The sequence below is a fragment of the Triticum urartu genome, chromosome 7A (assembly GCF_056163025.1).
Source record: "Triticum urartu cultivar PI428250 chromosome 7A, HENAU_Tu73, whole genome shotgun sequence".
NCBI lineage: Eukaryota > Viridiplantae > Streptophyta > Magnoliopsida > Poales > Poaceae > Triticum > Triticum urartu.
The window spans coordinates 415,247,975-415,271,150 of NC_141879.1; the positions used below are offsets into that span (position 1 = coordinate 415,247,975).

The 23,176-nt window shown below is 49.2% G+C and overlaps 3 protein-coding genes across 4 annotated transcripts; 2 read left to right on the forward strand and 1 right to left on the reverse strand.

Moving 5' to 3' along the window:
• The first annotated feature begins 581 nt into the window (after positions 1-581).
• Positions 582-2,823, forward strand: LOC125518789 (uncharacterized). Of its 2 annotated transcripts, XM_048683657.2 has the most exons (3): positions 582-1,013; positions 1,094-2,361; positions 2,434-2,823. In XM_048683657.2, the coding sequence occupies exons 2-3, from the start codon at positions 1,105-1,107 to the stop codon at positions 2,545-2,547; spliced, it is 1,371 nt and encodes a 456-aa protein (XP_048539614.1). In that variant the 5' UTR covers positions 582-1,013; positions 1,094-1,104; the 3' UTR covers positions 2,548-2,823. The 2 variants fall into 2 exon arrangements, with proteins under 2 accessions (XP_048539614.1, XP_048539612.1); XM_048683655.2 differs by having other exon boundaries at positions 1,094-2,823.
• A 900-nt stretch (positions 2,824-3,723) lies between these two features.
• On the reverse strand, positions 3,724-6,058 carry LOC125518790 (Tetratricopeptide repeat (TPR)-like superfamily protein). Its single transcript, XM_087533952.1, has 2 exons — positions 5,574-6,058; positions 3,724-5,368 (listed from the first exon to the last, which is right to left on the reverse strand). The coding sequence occupies exons 1-2, from the start codon at positions 5,862-5,864 to the stop codon at positions 4,118-4,120; spliced, it is 1,542 nt and encodes a 513-aa protein (XP_087390078.1). The 5' UTR covers positions 5,865-6,058; the 3' UTR covers positions 3,724-4,117.
• Positions 6,059-6,243: 185 nt separating this feature from the next.
• On the forward strand, positions 6,244-8,042 carry LOC147959790 (uncharacterized). Its single transcript, XM_087533951.1, has one exon. It carries the CDS (start codon positions 6,408-6,410, stop codon positions 8,040-8,042), a length of 1,635 nt encoding a protein of 544 aa, XP_087390077.1. The 5' UTR covers positions 6,244-6,407.
• The last annotated feature ends 15,134 nt before the right edge of the window (positions 8,043-23,176 follow it).

A 23,176-nucleotide genomic window follows, 5' to 3' on the forward strand; every position in this document is an offset into this window, starting at 1 on the left:
CTCGTGCGTCGCGCCCGCCTTGGAGTTCTCGCCACGCAGCAGGAAACGCGTCGGGGAGTCTGGGCGGGACGTTGACGCCGGAGGGAGCAGTGGAGAGACCAGCGCTTGCATCGGACTGCTGGATCCAGACAGATCTGCCGCTGTTGCAGGGTCTCCCCGCACCGATCTGGCGCTGCACGAGGAGCGGGTCGAACACTAGGATCCAGTAGGGGACGGCGGCCGCATGGCGAATTTGGTGGCGCCCCGGCCCGGGCGGGCAGGGACGGAGGCTGGTGGCCGCCGCGGCCGGAGCGGCGCGCGGCGCGGGAGCGGGAGGGGAGCGGGAGCCTGTTGGGTCGCAGCCTTCCTATTGTATATTTGGAAAAGAGTGGAGCGTATGATTTGCGACCGGTGCAAGTAATCTAATCAAGCCACACATATACCGACGATCTAAAATGTTTTGAGGGGATTATGATTTTTGTTTGTTTTGAGGGTAAATTTGAAATAATTCATGGATATTTATGAAGAGGAGATCCATAATTTACATACAATTAAAATCTTCCAAATCTTGTCCACCAAAAATAAATGCAATTGTGCTATAAAAAATGGCTCCCAACCGAGTTTGTTGAGGGAACAGGGAAGACAGCGGGAGAAGAAGGGAAGAGGACGAGAAAAGCCGAAAATAAAACCTCTCCTTCCCCTCCCCCTGTTCGTCGTTCTTCTCGGTTCGATCCACTCCAGCAGCCCCAAATCCCGGCCCGATTCCTCCCCAAATCCAGTCGACTCCCTGCCGGAATCCGCCCTCCCACTGATCGCCGCAAGCTCCCGGACCCGGAGCAAGCAATTTCGCGCCGCAAGAACTGCTCGCCGTCCGTGGACAAAAGCCCTCGCCCGACTCTCCCAACTTCTTTTCTGTTCGTCCTGACCATCGTCTTACGCGCCTCGCCGCCATCGCCGTCGCAGTTCTTCCTCGTCTCGTCTGGACATCCGCGTTCCTGCTATCTGCACCCCGTCCGCAGCCTTTGGGTTTCGAGGTATGACCTGTTTTCGTGAAGCGATTAGTCAATTCCCGCCGCTCACCTTCACAGCTTCTAACACCCGGCTCACTATTTAGATCCGCCCTTGATGGCGGGGGAGGAGGCCGCGGAGGGAAGCGGGAACAGGAGGCGGATGGATCTAAACCTGTACCTGGGCCTCCCTCCATTGCCGCGGCCTCCAGGTCGGCTGGGCGTAGCTATGGATTGCCCGCCGCCGCCCAACTCGGCCATTCCGGTTCCGGAATCTCCAAGAACGGATGAGCCTGCAGTATTACCGGCACCAGAGGAGATGCCGCCACTGCCCGTTGTATACTCGCCGTCCAATGCGCTCTCCACGCCGGAGCTATCGCTGATAGATCCGATGCTCTTTGATTGGCTTGATGGCCTCAGTACGGACAGTGAAGAGGCTCTTGATGCTGGTGAACCGGCTGTGGTGCGCGACGCGCCCTCACATGATGCCAATGTATCACCACCGCCGCCAGCGCCATTGTCTCTTCCTGGGCTGGAAGGGGTTCGCCTTGAATGGGTGGAAAGGCTTTCTCACCCTATTCTGGTGGCTCCTGCAGCCGGAGCAGAGATGGTGAGCACGAGGGTGATGAGGCAATCTATGGGGGCTGTGAATGCAATTGAAGACATGACGCCTGAGCTCCGCCTGCAGAGGTTGATCCAGGTGAGTGAACAGCACCACATTGTGAACCGCAACCAGCGGCCGACCAGCCCAGAAGCAGAAAGACTGGCGCAAGCCATCCAGCGGTCTCACAGCTCTCTAGATGCATCAAGGCGGCAGAAGCTCGATGGTGATGGCAAGATGACAGGAATGGGTGCCGTCAAGAAGGACGGGAACTGTGGGTGCAACTCCAGTTTCGAGTGCAATATCTGCCTTGAAGCGGCTAAAGAGCCTGTGGTTACACCGTGCGGCCACCTCTTCTGCTGGCCATGCTTGTACCAGTGGCTCCATGGACATTCAGCCCACTCTGAGTGCCCTGTCTGCAAGGGAGAGGTGCTCGAAGTAAATGTCACACCAATATATGGAAGAGGAGGCGGTGAACGGGACGCCTCCAGCAATGATGTTCCTCCCAGACCACGCGCAAACAGGAGTGAGAGCTTGAGGCAGCAGCTGCAAATGCCAGACCCAAGAGGCATTGCAAGCATGGTGAGACGGTTGATAGAAAACCAGGATATAGTGAGAGGCCAGGCAGCTCCACCTGCAGGCGGGGTTGAGGTGACTGTACTTCCCGCAGCCCGGTCAAGGGCTAGGGTACGGAGACAGCAAAGACACAGTCTTGTTTCACCCTCCCCAATAATGCTGCGTGCAAGCAACGCGGCCCCTGAGAGTGGCAATCAGGTCCGATTGCCGTCTTCTAATTCCGTTAATGCTGCACCCACAGTTACTCAGCAGTCGTCATCCATGGAGCAGGCATCGACTTCTAGCACCCTGGCTGTTATAGTGGGACAGGCAGCCCAAAGTAGGAGGTCCAGACCTTCGGAGTCCACAACCACAAGAAGAACAAGGAGGAGGCAGCAGCAGTAGGTAAAAGTGGTGCTGCCATTTTCTCCAATAAAACATATATAGATCATGCTTTGTCTGTACCATGTCAAGCTCCAAAAACATAGTCAAGATTATAAGGTAGGAATGTATATGCTATTGCTTTGCTCACGTATACCTTTTTCATGGAAAAGGAATTATTAGCATGTATGTGGGGATAAATTTCCCTGATATTGCATCTGTTTGTTTTTCAGTGAATTGTTAATTGTTATCTCTGTACTGTGTATGCCTGAATTTGAAGATAGTTAATTTCCTCAGCTATAGTTTTTGTACCGTCAAGACTGATGAATGTAGCAACAAATGCACCATTCTTTTCTATTTTAAGGTTTCCTCTTGTCTTAATGACTTGATCTAGTGTCCAGAAAGATTGGCATCCAGATCTTGGATAAATCTTTTTGTTTTTCTCATGATCTGAAATGATAGTCCAATGTAATTTGTAGTATATTAGTACAAGTCACTGCGAAAAAAAATGAAGATATTTTTCCTTTAAGCTCCTGCAGAACATGAAGAGTTCTTCTGGATTTGCCACCGCAGCCAGCTGTTTTGACATTGTATAAAGTGGATAGTACACAAATAGGTTGTCAATGTTTGGAACATGCAGCAGTACTCTACTTCTCTGTCCCAAACAAGCAACCAGCTGTCCAGTTTTAGTCGAACATCTCATGGGGCATTGTCTGCCCCTGCATATCAAGAACCAGTCTCCCTCTGAGAAAAAATAAAAGAACCAGAAGATGACCAAATTTGTTTGAACAGATGAACATTTGCTATTTACATTTCAGGATTGTCATTTGATTACACCGAACAACAGGAAACACTATAGAGTATATCACAGATATTTCGCGAGGTCCAAAAGTATCACCATTGGTAGTTCTGGAGATCAAGATGGTTGGATGGGTCAGCGTCAAATAGAGTTTATGGAATTCACCAGCTTCTCAAACCTTGTCCATGTGCAAACCTCTGCAAAAATGTCAGACTGCTCCTGGATATGCACATGATTGCTCATTTTGTGACCAGCACCTGGGAACAACGTAGCAATAGAGAGCTACAAATACTGTTATGGGTAGTACAATATCTTCAGTACATGTAACATGTCTATCTAGTCTCGACGTAACTGTAAAATGCTGAGTTTGTAATTTTTCTTGGAAGTGTTTGTCCAGTGACTGGTGTAATTTCCCTTGGACCCTTCTAGTCTAGTTTTAAGTGAAATGCAGATCTCCTGCAATGTTTCAGAAACAAAATCAAAATGGCAATAAAAAAACTATACATTCTATCAAAGACTCGCTGACCTAACTGATTGTTTTATGCAACTCATACACAAAGGAAACACCAGTTTCGATATTTTGACCATGCAAGTTTTGGGCAACCTGCTTGGATACCAAAAGAAGGTGCATTCATCAATTGGATTGTGCACATGTTCATGTACCACTCCCACAGTCAAAGGACGATTGAATGCATCGTGTGCAGAAGAAATGGCTCAACTTAGCACTGATGTTTCCTTTTCATCCTAATCCTTCAAAGCCCCGGCAGTTGGTTAGTGGTTACTGTATGGACAGTATCATGTCTTGTACTGTTCAATCAGTCTCAGAAGGCTATGTGTCTCGGCGTCAGGCATTGCACCTCTCAAAATCATCGTCTTTACAAAATCTGGCTCATAAACTTTTGCTTTAACATAAGCTTTTAGAAGGGTATTATACACAAAGGAATTTCTACAGTACTTTGATTCATTCAGTTCTGCAAAAACTTTCTTCGCATTTTCTAAGTCACCAATCTCTGCAAAATTTTCAAGCAATAAATGAGTGGTCTCCAACCATGGTGTTGAACTTTTCACCTTCCTTGTGACAACTTCCTTTTTTCCCATATCCATTGTGTTCACAGCTTGTTTCACAAAACCTGCTTTCAAGCAACCCAATGCCAAGTGACGATACGTAATAGCATTTGGTTGACAACCACTTGCTCTCATTTCTTTGAACACGGCCGCTGCTTTATCCACAAGGCCATGCCTGCAGTAAACTGATAACATGGAATTGAACTGTTCTGTAAGCTTTAGCTTCCTTGTTGATTTGATCTCTCGCCAAATCTCTTCTGCCTGCTCAACACAGCCAACCTTTCCAAATGCTTCAATTGCTAGTGTAAAGCTTTTGGATCGAATATGAGGAAGGCATTGCATGAGGTTCCACGTCATCTTTAGCTCATGTTCCTTTCCAAGGTACCCATACAAGATAAGAAGAATTTCCTGTGTAGACCAGTTAGTACCTGTCATAGAATTCTTGATGGCTTCTATGTATGTCTGGGAAACAGTATATAGCCTTGCTACAGCATGTGAAATTGCTAGAATGCCATAAGTGATCTCATTTGGCTCAATCTTTGCTCTTTTCATATCACTGAACACCCTCGCCACTCCATCAATATTGTGATCATTGGCCTGTATTTTCAGCAAGATGTTGTAGGTTGAGGTGTGGGGGGTCACTCTACTGGCTTTCATCTGAGCGAGGATTTTGGAGATAGTCTTCCTACGCCCCTCAGAAGAATGGAGGATGATCAAGCGATTGTAAACGTACGGTGAAATTGGCAGGGACAGTTCCCTCATCTTCCTCATGTAACCATATGAAAGCTTAATCAAGCCCTGCTCCAAACAAGCCATTACAAGGTTATTGTAGAGCAGCTCATTCCGGAATTCTTGAGGTATACGGAGGAAGAGGCTCTCGGCTTCAGAAATGCCATGAACTTTAGCTGTGAACTCTAGGAGATAGGAGTAATCAAGCTCACTCAGCTTGTAGGGTCTCTCTCTGATCACCCATTCCATGACCTGTAGGGGAACAAACGAAATGGAGTGTTACTTCCTTATAACAGACTAAAAAACACTACTGGCAGTAAAAAGGAAAATCCATCGGATCCTCTGTGCATCTTCACACCGACGAGCGGCATAATAATGGAAGACTCAAGGAGTCCGAGACAGACAAAAGAAAAGGGGCGGGGGGGGGGGGGGGGGGGGGGGGGGAGGGCAGGGGGACCTGGAGTCCGGTGCGATGGAGTCGGCGGCGTCGGAGGCGGTTGATGGCGTGGAAGATGTGGCCGCGATGCACAGCGCGGCCGGCGGCCATCCACCCCCGAATGGCCGCGCACGCCGACGCCGCCCGCTCCACCCGTTGCGCCAGCGACCCCTCCTGCTCCGACTCATCAGCGGTCTCCACAAGCGCAGGAGGAGGCGCGAGGGGTGCGCTTCCCGAGCTGGTAAAGAACGTGGCGGCGGCGCGGATCGGCGGCCGACGGCACCGCAGCAACACACGCAATGGCGTTAACATGGTTGCGGCACCTCGTCGAACACCTGGCGCGCACGACTCCGCCTCTGCCTCCCAACAGTCACAGCTGCAGCAGCCAGGACAGCGTCCGCACTGCTCAGAGCCTCAGAGCACAGATCGAGGTTCCGCGGGGGCCGAGATGGCTCCTCCTGCCGCTTCCAGGTTCTGTCTGAACCAACCGTCCTTCGCGTTCGGCGTTGCCTTTACTCGCAGTGGGAGGGGCCGCGGCTTCAAGGGCCGGGGTATTTGATTTTTTGCCACCACTTATGTAGCACTTTGATATTTTGCCACCCTTTACATTGTAATTGATCTGCTAGCAGAGCAGATCCCAACGCCGCGCGCCGGCGGATGACACGGGAATGAGTGAGGGTCCACCTCATGAGGAAAACACGGAGAGGCGATCGAGGCGATTGTGAGGCGATCGCTGTCGAGAGCTAGGGTTAGGGTTTTCCGCGGTGGTGGTGAGGCTACCGGTGGTGCGTGAAGGGGCGACGGCGTCCCCGAACGCGCAGATCGGCGTGGATCTGACTCTGCTGTGGACGTGCCATGGCGGACAGGATGAGGAACGGGGCGGCGGCGCCGCAGAACGCAGCGAGCGCTCCCAAGGCGACGACTACGCCACGAGCGGCAACGGGCACGACGGCAGCCCCCACGGGGGCGACAACGCCGCGATCAGGCGTGCGTACGGCGGCGATGGGCTCAGCACAGAAGACGCCACTGGGCGCACAAAGCAGAAACCCATCGCAGTCGCCCGTAGATGGCAAAGTCTCCGAGGAGGCGGCGGGACTAACTGCGCGCTTGGGGGGACTTGTGCTGACGGAGAAGGAGGCTGCAGGGTTTGTCTTCAAGGAGCCTGAACGAGAACAAGCTAGGCCGGCGAAGTGGTCGGCCATAGGGAAAGCGTTTACCCCAAAGCTCATGAATCAGCGTGCTCTCGAGATGGCGATGCCAAGGGCATGGGGCCTCCACAAAGAAGCAAAGTTCAAGATAATTGGAAGGAACATGTTCATGGTGAAGTTTGGAAGCGAAGGTGACTGGAAACACGTGTTAAATAACGGACCCTGGCAGTTTGACTTCAATATTGTGGTGCTCAAGGATTATGATGGTGTTACTAGACCATCTGAGATGGTGTTTGATATGGTGGAGGTTTGGGCTAGGGTTGCTGATCTACCTTTGAATAAGCGTTCGAAGGAGTTCGGTGAGGCGCTTGGGAATTGGTTGGGTGGAGTGGTACGTGTGGATGTCGAGAAAGATGGATTTGCAAAGGGTCCGAATCTGCATTTCAGAGCTAAATTATCAGTGCATGAGTCGTTGGTCCGGGGGTTCTATCTTAAAAAAGCGGAGGAGGACTTGGAACAAACTTGGTTTGATTTCACCTACGAAAAAATTCCGCACTTTTGTTTCGAGTGTGGACGGCTGGTACACAATGAGGGAGGCTGTGTCCCCCTGGTGGAGTCGGACCAACAGTGGGGCGAATGGCTACGGGCTTCGGCGGGCAGATCGGGAGCGAGGAAGGAAGGATCCTACAGAGGGCCAACCAGCAGTGCCAGTAGCTATGGGAGTGTTAGATCAAGTGAAGGGGATATGGGCAGTAGGAAGATGGGATCTGTACGTGATCTCCCAACAAAACGCAACCTTAACAGGGAGTTTGACAGACCTGCTGATTCTCGCACTGGCGGGAATGAGCATGGTGTCCAGGGTGAAGTGTCCAGCCCCAACAAACAGCGGCACGGGCCGGAGGTGGCGACGGGCAAGGACCTGCGGGATGAGCTTGAGAAAAAAAGGGAGCAGAATATGCGCAATGAACTGAGGCACCGTCAGATGAACAAGCAGGCTGAGCTAAGGTCGCAGTACAAAGCATATACGTCTAGAGAGCATTATGGGGGAGGAAGCTCTAGCCACACTAGAGAGAGGGAAAGGAGGAGGGGCTACTATGTGAGGAAGCCAAGGCCGGAGCAAGATGAACACAGGGCAGCTAGGAGCCCGGTTCATGATGGCACTGGAGATAGGAAGCGAAGGCCGAAGCAACATTGGGTGGTAAAGGGGGATTCCGTGAGGCAAGTTGGTAATGATACTTTCATTCGCGACACAAGGCAAAAAACGTCTTCCGTGTTTGACCGTATCTCTGAGCAGCATGATGCATCGGCAGACCCTGCGAGGCAGGGCCGCCGGTCCCAATGAACATCTTGGCCTGGAACTGTCGAGGACTGGGGTTGGACTCGACAGTGGGCGAACTCCGAGACCTGATTAGGTCCTACAACCCAGCGGTGGTGTTCTTAAGCGAGACAAAAAAGAAGGCGAAGGCTATGGAGAAATTGAAGTGGAGTTTGGGTTTCCGAAGTGGTGTGGCGGTTGACTGTCAAGGTTTGAGTGGGGGTTTAGCGATGTGGTGGAGGGAGCATCTTCAAGTCACTGTTCGACCTTGGTGCCAATATTTCCTGGATGTGGAAGTAGGTTGGGAAGGCAAAACCTGTAGGATCACTGGATTCTACGGTGAGCCCGATGTGGTGCATAGGAAGAAATCATGGGACGCTCTTCGATACCTGAGAAGACAAGATGAGTTACCATGGCTGTGCCTTGGTGACTTTAATGAGGCTTTACTGCAAACTGAGCAACGAGGTGGTAACCCGAGGAGTTTCATCCAAATGGAAGACTTTCGTGATTGCTTGGCCGACTGCGGCCTAGCTGACCTCGGCTTCTCCGGGTATCCCTATACATGGGATAACAGAAGACAAGGAAATGAGAATATCCAAGTTAGATTGGACCGAGGCACATGCAATAATGAGTTCATGGCAATGTTTCCGGATACACATGTCCAACATATAATCACGGAGGAATCGGATCACTGTGCGCTGGTGGCCAAGGTTCTGGAGACGGCTTCAGAGCGGGATGATCGAGGCCCCGGGCAGTTCAGGTACGAGGAAGCGTGGACAAGGCATGAGCGGTACGAGTCAATGGTCGTTGAAAAATGGAATGCAGCAGACACAAGGGGGTTGGGTATTTCACCTACATGCAGCAGGCTGTCTACGCTTTCAAAAGGTATGCAAGAGTGGGGAAGAGTAGTTTTTGGATCGATACGAAACCAAATAAAGCAGCTGCAAGTTCAGTTAAAGGATGCAAAGTTCCAAGCTCTACGGACAGGCTACCAATCAGAAGTGAGAGAAATAGAAGAACAGCTGCGAGAGGTATATGCGCGGGAAGAAGTGATGCAACGACAGCGGTCGCGAGTGGACTGGCTAGCGGCGGGCGATATGAATACGAAGTATTTTCAGGGAAGGGCCTCGCATAGAAAGCGGAAAAATACAGTTCGAGCGTTGCTTCAAGATGATGGGTCAAAGTGCATGGTGAATGAAGAGATGAGAGAGATGGCAGCAAAATTCTATGAAGTGTTGTTTACATCTGGGGGGTCGGTGGGTGCCCAAGCATTACTTCAGAATATTCCTAGCATCATCTCTGAGAATATGAACCAGAGACTTGTGACACCGGTCACTGACGAGGAGGTAGAGCATGCGCTGTTCCAGATGGGGCCAACAAAGGCACCGGGCCCTGATGGGCTGCCAGCCCTCTTTTATCAACGACACTGGTCGCTTGTAAAGGAAGAAGTGTGCACGGTGGTGCGTGATTTTCTTGCTGGAGTAGCAGCTCCGGAGGCTTTTAATGCGACAGTGATTGTTATGATCCCGAAAGTTAACTCACCGGAGTTGCTTTCGCAATTTCGCCCAATCAGCCTCTGTAATGTTTTGTATAAAATTGCCTCTAAGGTGCTAGCTAACAGGTTAAAAGCTATTTTGCCGATACTTATCTCGGAGGAACAAAGTGCTTTTGTCCCGGGCCGACTAATCACAGATAATGTTTTTGTGGCCTATGAGTGTGTGCATGCCATAAGAAAGAGAAAGAGGAAGAAACCACTTTGTGTAGTCAAGTTGGATATGATGAAAGCCTACGATAGAGTGGAATGGGTGTTCCTAGAGCAAATGCTCCTCAAGTTTGGGTTTGACAATGCATGGGTAGCCATGATCATGAGGTGTGTAACGTCGGCAAATTTTGTTGTCAAGCTTAACGGTGGGCTGTCCAGAATGTTTACCCCATCCCGAGGATTACGGCAAGGAGACCCTTTGTCCCCATATCTATTCCTGTTCTGCGTGGAAGGTTTTTCTGCGTTACTGAAAAAGGCCCAAGAGGATAATCTTATAAAGGGTGTGTCTTTTGGGAGCACTGGCCCCCAAGTGACTCATCTTCTGTTCGCTGATGACAGTATTATCTTTCTTCAAGGTTGTGTTGACAACTTTCTAGCTCTGAAGGATATATTGGGTATATATGAACAAGCGTCAGGACAGAAGGTAAACTTACATAAATCCTCCAATTTCTTTGGGAAGGGGTGTCAGCAGGATCAAAAAGAGGCCCTCAAGGCATCGATCGGGATTGAAACAGAGGCGTTGAGTGAGAGGTATTTGGGTCTCCCAACGGTGGTGGAGAGAGCTAAGGATGGGTCTTTCCAATATGTGGTTGAAAGCTCAAAAAGGAAGGTTACGAGTTGGAAGGGGCAAGGCCTCTCAAAAAAGCAAGGGAAGTTCTTGTGAAATCTGGGCTGCAAGCTACTCCTGCATTTACTATGAGCTGTTTTCTCCTCACAAAGAAGATGTGCCGGAACCTGACATCTATCTCGTCGAAATTCTGGTGGGGGGCAGTGAATGGTGAGCGCAAAGTGCATTGGATTGCCTGGGATAAAATGTGTGCTGCAAAGAAGGAAGGAGGCATGGGTTTTAGGGACGCCGAGGCGTTTAACCAGGCGTTATTGGCCAAGCAGGCATGGAGGATCTTGCGGTTCCCCTCCTCGCTCTGTGCGCGTGTCTTGAAGGCCAGATATTTCAAAGATGGCGACATTATGAATGCAACATGTCCTGATGGTGGATCATACACATTCAGAAGTATTCTTCATGGGAGAGATCTTCTTCGAGCAGGGCTAGTGTGGCGAGTGGGAGATGGCACCAAGATTAACATCCACCATGATCAGTGGATACCGAGAAAGGGCAGCTTATCACCACTGGGTGCTGAGTATGTCATGGGGGTCACGAAGGTCTGCCACTTGCTAAACCAAGGGGGTATGAGTTGGAACGAGCAGCTGCTGGAGAGGATGTTCTCACAGGAGGACGTTGAAGACATCAAGCAAATTGTCGTTGGAGGACCAGGTGCGGATGATCACTTGGCTTGGAACTTCACTAAAGATGGTTACTTCACGGTTCGCTCGGCATATCACCTGCGTGTATCAATGAACCGAGCGCGGACGGGACGACAGGAGTCATCGTCATCTGTGAACCAGCATAAGAGCTGGATGGCGATGTGGGACACTTCAGCTCCGGGGAAAGGAAAGATCCACATGTGGCGCCTGCTTCGCAATGGTTTAGCCGTTGGGCATGAACTGCGGAGGAGGAAGATCAAGGCGGGAGTTTTTTGTACGGCATGTGGTCGAGAAGAAACAATCTATCATAGATTTTGGGGCTGTCCCCATTTGGTACTCTACTGGAAAAGACTGCATTCGGAGAACGGAATTGCGGTGGCGATCCCACCGTGTCAGCTTGGTTCCCAGAGTGCAGTTGCAACATGGCTCCTGGAGTGGTTCCAGCAAGCAGAAGAGGAGGAAAGGTCGATGATGGTCCAGTCGCTCTATGCGCTGTGGCTAGCTCGCAATGAAGCCCGGGATGGAAAATGGATCGAAGAACCACATGAAATAATGGAGCGGGTGGTGCGGTTGACTGAAGAATGGCGAAACATCCATCATAAACCCTCGCCGGTCCGGGAACCGGGTGCGAGAAGAAAATGGGAGGCGCCGGAGGAGGGATGGATCAAAGCCAATGCTGACGGAGCGTTCTCCAAGGACAGAGGCAAGGGTGGTGCGGGGGTAGTGCTCAGAGATCATCATGGTGGCTTTCGGGTTGCTGCTTGCTCTTTCGTCGACCGGGCCCCCAGTGCCGAGATGGTGGAGGTGGAAGCCTGAAAACGTGCTATTCAGCTGGCTAGTGAGGCTAACGTGCAGAATCTTCATGTCGAGCTGGATTGCCTGGGAATCGTCGCGGCGATCAACAAGTCTGAATAAGACCTCTCTATCTTGGGGCCGAGTGTTGAAGAGATTAACCAGATGCTTAACCAGTTTCTGCAGGTGAAGGTTACATGGACAAAGCGAGAAGCAAATGGTGCCGCGGATAAATTAGCCAAAATAGGATTAGGTGATGAAGTTTGTAATGTTTGGTGGGTTGGTCCACCGGAGTCTATTATCTAGGTTCTCTCTGATGAGATCCCCAGCTACGTTTAATTAATAAAGCGGCATTGATCCTAAAAAAAAATTGATCTGCTGCCACTTTTTACTTTGAACTTTGATCTTTTGCCACTCTTACACACAAAAACAATACTTCTAAACGATTGACACAATGTGTATATAAATCAGTGGACCAAAATAGCCTTTGTGCTAGTTTCACCAGTGTCAGCCGATTCTCAAAAAGCCGATGAACTAGTACACTGCCGCCCTCTGCTGATGGCGACCTCCTCGCGCCGCTCTCCTCTAGTCTTCAGTGGCCGCGCCGCCGGAATACCAGATGCGGTCGGTGACGTGGGTCGTGCTGCTCCCCACCCCGTGCTGTTGCTCCCCGCCGTCGGCTGCTCACGGTCGTCACCGCTGCCTCTCCATAGCGGATTTGTAGCTTGAATCGATCTCTTTTCACGTGCGTACGTGTCTCGGCGGAATCGATCTGTTTCCGCGTGTGTTGCCTGAGTGTTGCATTACTCGCGAGAATCAATTAAGCAGCTTTGGCGCTTGTCTTCCAAAGAATCAATCAATAGCTTACCTTGGCTAGCTTGTGTATGTGTAGCGTGTACGTACATCGAGTTGCGGCGTGCTGCTGCTGCTGCTGCTGCTTGTGTTTGACAGAGTGGACAGGGACGCGGCGCCATAGTTCATGGAGAAGAAGCAGAGGAGCATCAACGTGGTCGAGTGCGGCGGCAGTAGCAGCTCTTTCCATCGTCGCCTTGTCAAGTGGATGTGCGCGTGACAATGGCCGCCGGATCCACTCGCGCCAGCGCGGCTGACGGGCGCGCTCCGGTCGCTGAAGCACCGCCCCGGGCCAGCGTGCGCTCCCTCCGGTGCCCGCCCAGTGCCTGTTTGGTCATGACTCACGGTTCTGGGCGGCGGCCATGGCACGGATCGAGGGAGGGAGGAGGCAGAACAGGGCTTGGCCGGGGATGGCGAGTGCCGCCGCCGTCTCTGCCGTCGTTGCGGGCGAGAGGATGGGGATAATCAATCTGTAGGGCGGGGGTACTCTAGTCATTTTACATGGGACCCACTTGATAGAGGGCAACAAATCAAAGTGCAAAGTATTGAGTGGCAACAGATCAATTACAGCCCGCGTCGTCCTCCCCCTAGGGCGACTCGGGCGGCCAGAAACCTAGCCGCCACCGCCGCAAACTCCCTCCTCCTCTCCCTCCATCGTCGCCCGGCTAAGCCTGGTGGCCGACGGCGGTGGCGGGGATCTCCTCTCTCGCGCATCCCCAGGGTGGGGCGGACCCCAAGGCGTGTGGTGGCGCGACCGATCTGGGATCTGCGGCGCGGCGGATGGCTGCAGGCGGCGAGAGGCCGGCCCGTCCTCGGACGACGATGGCTTGGCACGGCGGAGGCCATGGCTGCGTGCGCTGTGGATGGCCCTTCGGGCGGCGGCGACCGGCTTGGCTGCGGTGGCATGCATGCTGCCTTTAGATCGGCGATGTCGGCATGGAGGGCCTGGTGGTCTCGTCGGCGACACCTCTGATCAGATCTGTTCTGACCGGTGCAGCCGCCGGTGGTGGTCATCTCTTCCGTCAGAGGTGGTCGGCCTGAGGTTGGGTGTTCGGATCTCGGGATCTGTCATCTGGCACCAGCTGCGAGTCGGGGAGACGTAGTTGCCGGTGAAAATCGTGCCGACGGCGGGCAATGGCGGCATTCCACGTCGTTACCTTGATGAAGGCATCGTCATGTGACTACCGTCGACCCGCTCGTATTGCTCTGGGGAAAACCCTAGGATCTGGTGTTCCAGACCGGACGATGGTGTCACATCCCTAGTTCTGGTATGCACTAGGCTAGCCCTTCATGTGTGCATCATGTTTACATCTCCTAGAAAGTCGAAATGGAGATGACAGAAACCCCAGCACCACTTAAACCAACTAGGGTTTACTAAAATTCTTTCAATGAACCTGAATGCCCTTCTAAAATGTTCATCATCTTTGCCTTGGTCTAAAACCTCCGACAAAAATGGTGCACAATTTTCTAGGATAGCATAAGGTCACTGGATTAAATCATACTCTATTTGCATTTGGGCATTTAAATACTATAAAATATTTTAAATGTTCAAATAATCATAAACTAAAATGTTTACTGTTGGAAATATTCCAAACAGTGGGCATGAGAAGTTTCATGATTTTTGATATTGTTTTGGTATTTTTAATAAATCCATAAAGCTTACAGAATAATAGAAAACATAACAGAAACTAAGAAAAGACAGAAACCTCGCCTGGGCCTTACCTGGCAGAAGAGGCCCAGCCCACCAGGGGCTGAGTGGTCTTGTTCCTCCTGCCAGGAGGACAGACAGGTGCGTGGCGTGCGCGCCGACGACGCCTTGCCACCTCCTGCTTCAGCCGCGCAGCCCTGACCCCTCCAGGCGTGCCACGGAGACGCCCAACTTCCCCTCTTCCATTTCCCCCTCTCTCTGGTCGCCTCCCCCTTCTCTGTCCCTCGTGCGCGCAACCACCGAGCGCCTCGCAGCATGCCGACGAGCTCCACCACAGCCACCGCGCACGCCTCGCCTCGCCGTCCGGTCCCCTAGCTCCGCCTCGACGCTGTGGAGCCGCACGCTAAAGCACATGACCGTGGGAGCCCCTGCAAGGCCGCCATCGCTGTCGTCTTCAACCTCCAGCGCCCAGATCGCCGGCAACGTCTCGTCGCCCCCAGGCCTCGCCCGAGCACGCTGACCATCCCATCGTCTCCGCTGTGAGCTCACGGACCGGACCCCTCTCTCCCCGCGCTCATTTGCTCTCTCTAGCCGTGCTCTTCCCGGAGCCGAAAGCTTCCGCCCGCCGGCCATGTCACTACCGTCGCCGCATCCACTTAGGCTCGAAGCCGAGCATGTCTCCGTGCTCAGTGCAGCTCCTTAGAAGCACATAGAAGCCACCCGTTGCTCCTGCCGTGCACCATAGCAATGGTTGCATCATCGCCGAACTCCGGCCGCCGCATTTGAGGATGCCGCCGTCGTTTTAGGTCACCTACGGTGATGCCACCTGCACTAAACGACGCGGACGGGTTCCAGCTCTGCGTAGCACCCTTCCGCGCATCAAAGCGTGGCCGGAGCAGCGTTTCCGCAGCACTCCGCCGCGTCCGGCCATGCCGGTGGCTAAATGCCGGCAAGTTGACCGCTTTGATTGGCGGGGTTTGACCCCGTCTGACCAGGGGGTTTGACCCCTCTCTCACTGACATACGGGCCCCGCCCGGCTAACTAAGTTAGTTAAGGCTAATCCTATTTAGGTTAGTTTGGTTAGCCACTAACAAGTGGGCCCTGGTCCCTGTTAATTAGCTAAGTGTTAAATTAACTTAATTTTAAACCCACAGCCACCGGCGTGTGGGTCCAGGGACTAATTAGCCTAGATTAACTTTTAGTTAGTGCTAATTAACCCTGTTAGTTGACCGAGTCATTGACCAGTGGACCCCACTGGTCAGGTTTGACCTAGACCGGCCCTATTTACTGTTGACATCACAGTGACGTCACCCTGACGCAATAAGTGTTTTTCTGGATTATTTATAATTCAGGAAAATTCCAGAAATTGTTAAAAATTCTAAAATTCATATAAAATCAACCGTAACTCCAAATGAAATAAATCATATATGAAAAATTATCAGAAAAAATCAAGGAATCCATCTGTACCACTTTCATGCATGTTTGAACAACTTATACCTGCTAATCAGGTCAAAACAAATGATTGGCATTTAAATAATCACATATGGAGCATGAATTTGAACCTTTGGTTCAAACCAACTTCATTTAAATTGTTGCTAGTTGCATTAGCTCAAATCACAGCAGATTGCCATGTCATGATCATGCATCATATTGTTGCATTGCATTGATTGTGTTCTTCCTTGTTTTCGGTATTTGTCCCCTCTCAGTAGACATGGTTTCGACGATGAGATCGATGACACCGATGAAGAACTATACTATCTTCAGAAGTGCCAGGAAAGAAAACCCCTTTGTTCATTCCGATAAAATCCCACGCTCTCGCTCCTGCTCTCTTTTACTGCATTAGGACAACAACGACTGAACTGTTACATGCTGCGGTAGTTGAACCCCTTTTCCTTTGCATGACCTGTCATTTCCACAGTAAATAGATGAAACCCACCAGCATGAGTAGGAGTTGTTTGAGCCCTGATGTGCCTACTCATTCATGCTTATTTGTCATGCCTGCTACTGCTTAGAGTTGAGCCAGGTCTGATTCATCGGGGATGAATTGGAATGGTGATGAACATGTCCCACTATTTGTGAGCTAAGTGTGTGAACACGATTTGGTAAAGGTAGCGGTGAGAGGCCATGTAGGAGTACATGGTGGGTTATCTCATTGAAACCGTCCTCAGGAACTGAGTTCTGTGTTTGTGATCCATGAACAGCTACTACCACTCATTGGGATCCTTAATTGACCCTCTCGACTTATTAACCGCCCTTGTCCTCTGTCCAGGAGTTGCAACTAGTTTCTGGTGTTTGTAGGATATGTGTTGGAGGCCGTGTGTAGCGCTGACCCTAGGGGTGGGCTATGATGCGGTAGATACACCATGGCCCGGTGTATCGGGCGCCCGTTTGGTTCTCGAGAACCCTGCACACATCGTTTAGGGCTGTGAGCGAAACCCCGGCCGGATCTCCTCGTGGATGGAACCCGAATAGGCGATAAACCTGGACTAGAGACTTGTGTGGTTAGTCAGGTTGTGGCCGACTCCCTCGCCAGGCTTCCGCTTGAAGGTTGCCGAGATACACGACGTGTACATGGTGGTAAGTGGCGAGAGCGTGTGTGAAGTACACCCCTGCAGGGTTAACATCATCTATTCGAATATCCGTGTCTGCGGTGAAGGACTTCTGGGTTGCCTGTACAGTTCATAGACAAGTGAAAGTGCATACTCTAAAATGCGCAAGATAAGCGTGAGTGCTATGGATGGCGTTCTCGTAGGGAGACGGGAGAGGATCCATAGTGGTGTATTGATTGGTGAATATGTGGACTCGTATGCGCCACCTCAAAAGAGTTACTTGCAATCATAGTACATGATAGCCACTGAGTCAAAGCTGGCTTGCTGCAGTTAAACTCCACCACCCCCTTTGTTGATACCGATGCATATGTAGTTAGTTCTGATGTAAGTCTTGCTGGGTACATTTGTACTCATGTTTGCTTATTTTATGTTTTGTAGAGAGACTTCAGTCTCACCAGTAGTTCCGTGGACTTCGATGTTTAGCTTGTTACCTCGGCTACGATCTTGTGCCCTCGGCAGGATCTGGTAGATAGTCAGGCCTCTCAGCCTTTTTCATCTATAGATGTCTGTACTCAGACATGTTAAGCTTCCGCGTGTGCTTTGACTTGTATGCTCTGAATGTTGGGTCATGAGACCCATGTTTGTAATATCTCGCTCCTCGGAGCCTAAAGAATAAATACTTTGAGTCGTAGAGTTTTGTTGTGATGCCATGTTGTATTTGCACATATCGAGCATATTGTGTGTATGTTATTAGAATGCTTGGTATGTGTGGGATCCGACAACCTAGTTGTCTATCCTTGGTAGCCTCTCCTATGGGGAAATGTTGTCTGGTGCTTCCACTGAGCCATGGTAGTCTGCTACAGCCCGGTTTACCGGAGTCCTGCTAGCCCAACACGACTGCTCCGGAACACTTAGACTAGCCGGCATGTGATTCACTTCGTTCCTGTGTCTGTCCCTTCGGGGAAATGTCACGCGGAGACATCCGGTGTCCTGCTAGCCTGCTACAGCCCAGGTTCCCGGAGTCCTGTTAGCCCAGTTGCTACAGCCCGGATTCATATGCTATTGACCGACATGCTCGATGTTGATTCATGTATGCATGTCCCCGTAAGTTAGTGCCACTTTGGGTTCACGACTAGTCATGTCGGCCCAGGTTCTCGGTCATATGGATGCTAGCGACATTATCATATACGTGAGCCAAAAAGGCGCAAACAGTCCTGGGCCATGGTAAGGCGACACCCATGGGAATACCGTGTGTGAGGCCGCAAAGTGATATGAGGTGTTACAGGCTAGATCGGTGTGACTTAGAATCAGGGTCCTAACAACTTTGGTATCAGAGCCTGACTGCCTATAGGATTACCAAGCCAAACTGGTCGAAGTTGAGTCTAGAAATTCTTTAGTTATGTAAGGGAATTGATTGTGGAAGGGAACGTAAGGCTCTTTTTACTCCTTTACCTTATGCCCTTCTGATCTGAGTCACCCTCTTCTTTTCGGGGATTGAGAACTAGGCTTTCTCATCTTCTATCAGGATCACGTGTTACTAATCTGTAGACTTATAGGAATGATGGTTTCAAGCCTCAGTTCAGTTCTAGTACTCCCGTATGTTAACCATTGATCTCAGAACCTTGATATTATGATGTTAAGTGGTTATGCCACCATTTTGCAGGATGTCTCAAATCATTTTGAGCTTTTACAGCCGTTATGCTGTCCGAGTCATCCCAGGTTTCTAAATAATCTGATGCATTTTCAAATCCCTTCTTTCCGTTCCCGACGATCCTTTTGGGCCAGATTGACCACACCAATTGCTGAGTTGAGGTACTCTATTGCCTCGACATATATGTTGGAGCTATTATTATGACCCTAGGTGTCAGGATCACCTAGTAATCTACCATGTTTTGTGTTCCCCATGTGATTATTCTGGCCATTATTCTCGAAGCATCCCATGATGCCACTTAGTTAGTAGGCATTGTATTCCTGGGTTTTTGAACCCGAGATTCACCCTACTTATTTCATGTTGATAGTGTTTGCTCGTTCCTTTAGGTTATTAGTAACCTTTGCATTAGTCCTCGAGGTCCGTGGTATTTCCTTCTTCCAAATACTATGAACCACTTACGGCAGAAGTTTGTTGGATCAAAAGATCACAATCAGAGTACTCTTGAGGAGTTCTCCATTCATAATTGTGATTCTGCCAATTCTACCTTTCTGCATGGGTTATCTGGAAGAAACCTGTTGAACTTGGTTTGACATATTAATCTGTGCATCTACAACTCAGAAAGATAGATGTCCCCTTGAGTTGTCCCTCTTCATTTGTATTCCGACCATCGTATATCAATTGATAGTCAGGAGTAATTGTGCATCTGTGTTACCGATGCTTATTATTCTTGTGGTCCGTCAAGCCATTCTATTTCAGAATGACTAGGAGAAACAAACTCCAGTACCTCATCCATATCCAGGGTTGGGTCAAAATAGTTGTGTATTGCTACCTCTTGAGCACTGCGTTGGATTTCCTTGAAGAGGAAAGGATGATGCAGAAAAGTAGCGTAAGTATTTCCCTCAGTTTTTGAGAACCAAGGTATCAATCCAGTAGGAGGTTGCGCGCGCGTCCCTAGTACCTGCACAAAATAAATAACTCCTCGCAACCAACGCGATAAGGGGTTGTCAATCCCTTCAGGTCACTTACGAGAGTGAAATCTGATAGATATGATAAGATAATATTTTTGGTATTTTTATGATAAAGATGCAAAGTAAAATAAAAGCAAAGTAAATAACTAAGTATTGGAAGATTAATATGATGAAGATAGACCCGGGGGCCATAGGTTTCACTAGTGGCTTCTCTCAAGAGAATAAGTATTTTACGGTGGGTGAACGAATTACTGTTGAGCAATTGAGAAAATTGAGCATAGTTATGAGAATATCTAGGTATGATCATGTATATAGGCATCACGTCCGAGACAAGTAGGCCGACTCCTGCCTGCATCTACTACTATTACTCCACTCATCGACCGCTATCCAACATGCAACTAGAGTATTAAGTTCATGAAAACAGAGTAACGCCTTAAGCAAGATGACATGATGTAGAGGGATAAATTCATGCAATATGATAAAAAACCCATCTTGTTATCCTCGATGGCAACACTACAATACGTGCCTTGCTTCCCCTACTGTCACTGGGAAAGGACACCGCAAGATTGAACCCAAAGCTAAGCACTTCTCCCATTGCAAGAAAGATCAATCTAGTAGGCCAAACCAAACTGATAATTCGAAGAGACTTGCAAAGATAACCAATCATACATAAAAGAATTCAGAGAAGATTCAAATATTGTTCATAGAAAATATTGATCATAAACCCACAATTCATCGGTCTCAACAAACACACCGCAAAAAGAAGATTACATCGAATAGATCTCCACAAGAGAGGGGGAGAACATTGTATTGAGATCCAAAAAAGAGAGAAGAAGCCATCTAGCTAATAACTATGGACCCCGAAGGTTTGAGGTAAACTACTAACACTTCATCGGAGAGCCTATGGTGTTGATGTAGAAGCCCTCCGTGATGAATGCCCCCTCCGGCGGAGCTCCGGAACAGGCCCCAAGATGGGATCTCGTGGATACAGAAAGTTACGGCGGTGGAATTAGGGTTTTGGCTCCGTATATGATCGTTTGGGGGTACGTAGGTATATATAGGAGGAAGGAGTACGTCGGTGGAGCAACAGGGGCCCCACTTGGGTGGAGGGTGCGCTTGGGGGGGGGGGGGTAGGCGGGCCCCCTACCTCGTGGCCTCCTCCTTTGTTTCTTGACGTAGGGTCCAAGTCTCCTGGATCATGTTCGGTGAGAAAATAACGTTCCCGAAGGTTTCATTCCGTTTGGACTCCGTTTGATATTCCTTTTCTTCGAAACCCTAAAATAGGCAAAAAACAACAATTCTGGGATGGGCCTCCGGTTAATAGGTTAGTCCCAAAAATAATATAAAAGTGGATAATAAAGCCCAATAATGTCCAAAGCAGTAGATAATATAGCATGGAGCAATCAAAAATTATAGACACGTTGGAGACGTATCATGTATCGCAGATCAAAATGCCAATCCAGCTTTTGATTCTGTTCTACCCTAAAGTATTACCGTCTTATGTCAAGAATGTCATGGGAATTGCACACCATATTATGAATTCTTGATACAGTGATACTTATCGCCATCGTTCTTCATTCCTCGGTCTCTGTGTTGTTGCAACCGGAATGCCGACAAGTGAACTATGATGTGTGAATTCAATACTCCTGGCAACCCGGTTGCTTGGTAGTTAAAGGACAATAATTTCACTCTTAGCGTGTTGGTTATTGAATCACCGTTCTAAGATAGATTGTGCTACCTAGTCCTTGTTTCTGGTGCACTCTTTGATTGATGAGTTAGGATTTTGTCAAATGCTCGCTCATTTGATCATATCGTCTTGCCCTAAAAAGCAAGATTGTTCTCGATCTTAATAACATATCGGTGGTTCATGATTTTTCGAATATATTCTCGGAAGTATTACCAGGTTGTCACATGACCGCTATGTTGAGTTCATGATCAAGTTGGTTTTCTTGTAAACCACTCCTTCTCCAAGAATCCGTGATAGATACCTCTGGGCTAGTTGGTTAAGCCAAACAACAACTTGGAGAGTTGGAAGATAAAAGCTTGTGTGACTTAGTGCATGTTAAGGGATATATATTTGTGTGTGTGTGTGTGTGTGTTGAAGAAAGAGGATATATTCATCAATTGGTCCTCGTGATCAGTTATTGGATCTATTGTCTTGTCCAAACTTTGATTTGAGTGTGGGCTATCCTCAAATCAAATCAGAACCAACGATGTTCGTAATGTTGTCTTACTCGTGGTTGATCCCTCGGGCATACACCATTACATCCTTTGGTCTGGCCAATGCTATCACCGTGTTCACTTAATTATGGAATTCCATCTATATGGAAGCCTGGATGGTTTGTTGTTGAGCCCATTGACAGCAATTTCATCTTGTCCATGATTCACGTTGAACATCTAAATTAGTGTTGGAAACTTTGTAGGCAATGCTTTCGTGTTCCGTTCATGAAGCTTATGCTTGGATGGAAGAAGTGACTTCCTCGAATTCATGCGCATTCTATGCAAGTTGCTGTCGTGAATACGAGAAAGATTGTTTTTGCTTCCTCTGGAATCATCCCAAGTTAGTCACGCATGTGCGAAGTACTCTATGGTTTGATAGGTTGGCCGCCTCCATTCTATATGTGTTTCCTAGCACACCAAGCCACTGAATGACTTGTTCAAGGAGAAGAAGTTCCTTCTTAAGAGCATGCCTTATGCAAGGACTTTGATAACATCGACGATGGTTCCCCACCTGAACTCGGTAGTGTTTTATTATAAGACTACTACGTGGTCATGCTTTTCTAGGACAGCGTGTTCACATGTGTGTAGCAGAACCAGCTCATGTTTTGGAGCTTACTACCATAGTCCGTTTCCCGAGAATCTCGCAACGTCATCTCATCGAATTGTGTTGCGAACTTTCCTTCCAGACATGATGTGTCTGGAATATTCTAACACCAACCAGATCTGAATCTCAGGAAGATATGATGGTTGGAACATTCACAACATTTGCATTTTGTTCCCAGCTCGCACCGCCTTGTGCCAATTTCCCATGGGCTGCCCTTCTTAGCAATTGTTGTTCAGGATCATCTTTAGAAGTGGTCCTACCATGGGTCCCATCCATTTCCGGTGATAAGAAAAAATCATCCATTGCATTGTCTTCAACAAGGTAGTCCGCATCATCCATTCCAGTCCGAGTATGCCATCCCTTCGTACTCCACCAAACAATTGTCATAATTTTCCTTAGGCTGGTATAAAGAGTTTCAATGATCTAGATATCAAAAGTAATTCTTTTTGCCATTTAAGGGAATAACTCTACAAGTCACCTCCCCCAAGGTGCCCCGTTATGGGATCATGGTAATTGTTTCCTCGCTACTTTGAAACCCTCGTCAAATTGTTCCTTCCGTCCCTCCTGATACATGTTTTGCCTATCAGGTCCAGAGATGTTTCTACGTCTCATTCCGTGAGTTGATCTTGTGATCATTAATATGATCCTAAGTTGCTCGAACCTCAAGAAGATTGATTCTTCTAAAATTCTCCCTTTCTTCTCGTTGTCATTTTAGATGGAGTTCTCAGAGCAAGACGTCGAGACAAAGATGATGATCGAGTCAACGTTCTTATGAAGTGCAACCTGGATCGTGAAGTTTGTGTTAGTTGCGTCCCCCCCTTCATCTTACCCTATGCCTGAATCTCGGGACGA